A 4,313-nucleotide genomic window follows, 5' to 3' on the forward strand; every position below is an offset into this window, starting at 1 on the left:
ATTAATGTATACTTGGCCAGAAACAGACCCTTGAATTTTCTTAAAGTTAAAGTGGAATCAGTTCCCAAGAATTTAATCCAAAGAAGGAAAATATCATTTTATCTATAAATTTAATTAAACGAGGAAGAATTTTATATATATTAGCGATCGACGCACACGCGTTGCGTGTGTAATATAATAATGAATAAGTATATATATTACATAATTTTATATGTTTTTCGAATTTAAAGCCAAGCAAAATAAGACTATTCATTGCATCAGAAATGAAATACATAAAAATTCAAAAATCCAAAACAGATATTAACAACCAACAAAAACCAAAGAGATTGGGAGTAAGATTTTCAAGTCCTCACCTTAGGTAAAAAATCTGAAATGGAAAATGTTGTACATTTGGAGAAAGTATGAGGATAAACGTGAATCAGTTTATGACAACATGGAATGAGAAGTGGGGGGTTAAAAAATTAATTAAAAAATAATTAAAAACTAATTAAACAATTAAACTTGAAGCTGAAAGATTATTGTCTAGAAAGGACAAAAAAAAGGAAAAATAAAGTTGGTGTCATCAAAACAATTTTTATAAGCTTTTCAACTATTATAAAATAGTATACATATATATATGTTTTAAAAGTAATTAAACATTCAAGTAAGTTTTGGTTATTTATATGTTCAACAAAAATGTAAATGGTTTTTATGAGGTGTCAAGTATTTAATTAAAGAATTGAAAACTAAAATTATTGTGTTTTATACGTTCTATCATGTACTCCACGATTTTGTCCTAAACTGACATTACAAACATATATAAAGATAAATACGACTAATTATGTATACACGAATATATTTTATCAATTAGTATAACATAGAATCATGTTGGGAGAGAACCAAATAAGGGATTTGTAAATTATAAGTGGGATTCTGAATCAGACGTCAGCAGATATTCGAAGTGGGCACATTGGAAAACACTAACTTTGAAAAAAAAAAACACTCATATTATATATATATATATATATTTATATATCGATATATATTATCGACACATGACAAGCGTGTTATGTAATTTTTGTGTTTGCAAAAAACACATTTTCAAATTTATATAATGGTTTCAAATTTTATTAATAGACAAATAAGTTTGGTCATTTTTTTTATATAATTTGTATTGGTTAATTAGTTAAAACATATGATGATTTTAAATGTAAATTTATATTGATGTCACATTCACGGATCAAGTGGATTAGTATAACATATATATTATTAACTAAATTTTAATTACGTTATATTAATCGACTTGGTTCCGTCACTGCAATGCTTAATTAAGTTCGATTACGCGACCATTTTTTAGGACGAAAATTTAATTTATTTTTAAAAATGAAAACAATTTTATAAATATGTATATTCATAGTTTAGATTTTAAAACTTGAAATATCTATTAAACTATATTTATGGATAATTTGTCATTTTATTTAATGTTTGTCTTAAATTTGAAAACGATTTTTCACGCTTAAACTTGACTTTCACATTTCGTTGCACTTTACGTTTTTTAGAACTTTGATATATATATATATATATATAATATATATATATATATAGTTCTTTTATGGTGTCCAACATTATATTCCCACTTCATGCCTACCATGTACAATAGATGAGTTGACCGGTACAATAGATGAGTTGACTTGTACATGGTGGGCATGAAGTGGGCATATAGTGTTGGGCACCATAAAAGAACTCTCTATATATATATATATATATAATATATTCGATTTATCATTTCTAAAAGCAATTTTCATGAAATTTTCTTCGGAAATTTTTAGATTACACCAAGGGTTACAAACTCCTGAATCTACTTCATTTCATGTCACGAAAAAAGCCCACCCCACCACAAAAAAACAATAATTTGAAAGAAAAAAAAAAAGAAGTAAAAAAGAAGTAAAAAAAGCCTACACACATATATTTATTTTTTTGTAATTGTAATAATTTGGTTCAAGGTTTTGGGGCTTCAATGGCTAACATGGGAGGCTGTGGCATTGGAGCACCAATGGCAATTGCTGGAACAGACATGATGATTCTTTTATCTTCGTCTTTCTGCCTCACAATATTTGCTTCAATATCTTCAAAAATCGTTCCATTTTGATTCTGCTTGCCAATATTTCCACTGTTAATGTTGCCACCCTTTACTGGTTCAAGAATTTCCTCTGCTTCTTTCTCTTTGTACTCCTTGTATTTTCCCCACAAAACAGAGTAAAGTCCCATCACTATCAACACTGCCCCAATAACCCTGCAAAAAGTGAGATCAAGTTAGCAAAAAAAAAAAAAAAAAAGTACTAGAAAAATGGTTCATTTTGATTGCTATATATTTTTCAGTTTGTTTCCAAAATCTACATACCCTCCAACGTATATTTTCTCAGCCAAAATGAAAGATCCCATGATTGCCACAATGATCATCATCAACGGGCTGAAGGCTGTCACGAATACGGGCCCCCGTTTTTGCATCACAAGGCCTTGAACATAGTATGCAATGCTCGATGAAACAATGCCCTGCATAGAGTACCATATATACATGTTTAGATATAGTTTTCATTAAGTAGTAGTACTACATGTGAAAAAAAAAAAAAATAAACGTGACGTTTTCGATTGCGAAACTCACGGCGTAGGCAGCAGCTAGCAGATTCATGTCCCATCCAATAGCCCAAGCATTTGGCTTGTGCTCCATCACTAAAGTGACAACAATAGATTGCAGTGTTCCCATAAAGCACACAAGAGCCGTCAACGATAGCTGGGCCGTGTATTTCCTTAATGTGATAGCCTGTGTTGATAAAAAAAAAATCAAGAGAAGCCGAATCAGTTTCTCTGACAAAATTCTTGGGTCCGCCCCTTTACGCAACAATATCGACCTGTTTTGATGATCAGTTTGGCATCAAAGCGTAAACGAACCTGAAGGATGAAGAAAGAAGCCCAAGCAAAAGTGGCCAAGATGAGGAGAATGGAACCCTTGACCCAATCTTGGTCGGAGCCTTGAGTGGTGTCAGCAACATAGGATTTCCTAGGATGAATGTATTTGGACCATACCATGTTGATCACATCACCTTTGTACAGTGTCATAAACATGGCTCCTGCAACCGTCACTATTGTTCCCACCACCTTTGCTTGGCACCTCACCTTTTTCAGATTCACCTTCTCCATCCTACACATTATATGCACACCACCCTCGATTATTATTCGGTCCGAAAATCGCCTACTTGCAATCCTCTTTATTCGAAATCATTCACTTCTATATCATATGCATAACACCAACATGCAATATGTCTACATACCTGCAGATAACAGCCATAACAAATGTCATCGCGGGGAGCATGTTACTCATGGCGCATGAAAACGTCGGGGAAGTGAATTTCAGCCCGGCATAGTAGAAATTCTGATCGATCACCGGCCTGTGAATCCAATAGAATGTTATTAGATAAGTCCCTTCATAACATAAAAAACTTAAGAATCCGAAAACTCACCCGAGAAGTCCCAACACGAATAGCTGCAAGAAAATTGTGAACGTGATCTTCGGCCTCACTTTCCTGAGGAAAAAAAAAAAAAAAAAACCAAGAAGATTCAGCTCTCAATATTTCTTGAAAATGAATTTTTTAAAAAATACAATCAAACATATATATGTTACCAACCTTTCAAGAAAAATAGCAAAGGGAGCAATGACCGCGGTTGCGAAGGCGTGCCGATAAACAACCAAGACATAGTGGCTCATCCCTCTGTTAAGTGAAACTTTGGTTATGATATTCATCCCAGCATAGCCAAATTGCAAGCAAATCATGGCTATGTAAGGCTTAGCCTTGTCATAAAAGTTCCCAAGGCTTCCTTTTCCTTCCATTTTCCCAAACTCTTTTATATGTAGAAGGAAAAAAAAAAACTAAAGAGTTTTGTTAATGTAAGAGACTCTACTAAAGAGGAAAACACTTGAAAGAGCTTGTGTTTGTCCTAAGGAATGTAGGACTCAACACTGGTGTATTTATAGCCAAAGTTTTGAGGGGAGTGGGGGTGTTTTGGTCTTTTCATCTGGCATGCATCTGCATCTGAATGAATATTCTGATTTGTTTTGTGGGAGTACTGATCAATGAAGGGTGGATCTGAGGTCCACGTGGCGCAAATCGAGGCCGATGATTATGATCAGTGGGTTCCAATTTTGTAGTGGACAAGTGATATGAGAGCTATGTAATGTAATGAGCTTAGTGCTTGATGATGCAACTAAGGGAACCTAAATTCGGATGTGGTGATTTGTTATGTCACAAATCGAATCAACAAGGTCGAGTACATATTCT

At 33.3% G+C, this 4,313-nt stretch overlaps 1 protein-coding gene across 1 annotated transcript; it reads right to left on the reverse strand.

The window, feature by feature from the left end:
• Nucleotides 1-1,798: 1,798 nt before the first annotated feature.
• On the reverse strand, nucleotides 1,799-3,955 carry LOC140890862 (WAT1-related protein At5g07050-like). Its single transcript, XM_073298989.1, has 7 exons — nucleotides 3,663-3,955; nucleotides 3,498-3,560; nucleotides 3,309-3,425; nucleotides 2,929-3,178; nucleotides 2,642-2,800; nucleotides 2,381-2,532; nucleotides 1,799-2,272 (listed from the first exon to the last, which is right to left on the reverse strand). Exons 1-7 carry the CDS (start codon nucleotides 3,863-3,865, stop codon nucleotides 1,978-1,980), a joined length of 1,239 nt encoding a protein of 412 aa, XP_073155090.1. The 5' UTR covers nucleotides 3,866-3,955; the 3' UTR covers nucleotides 1,799-1,977.
• Between the last annotated feature and the right edge of the window lie 358 nt (nucleotides 3,956-4,313).

Source organism: Henckelia pumila, chromosome 3, assembly GCF_033568475.1.
Source record: "Henckelia pumila isolate YLH828 chromosome 3, ASM3356847v2, whole genome shotgun sequence".
Classification (NCBI taxonomy): Eukaryota; Viridiplantae; Streptophyta; class Magnoliopsida; order Lamiales; family Gesneriaceae; genus Henckelia; species Henckelia pumila.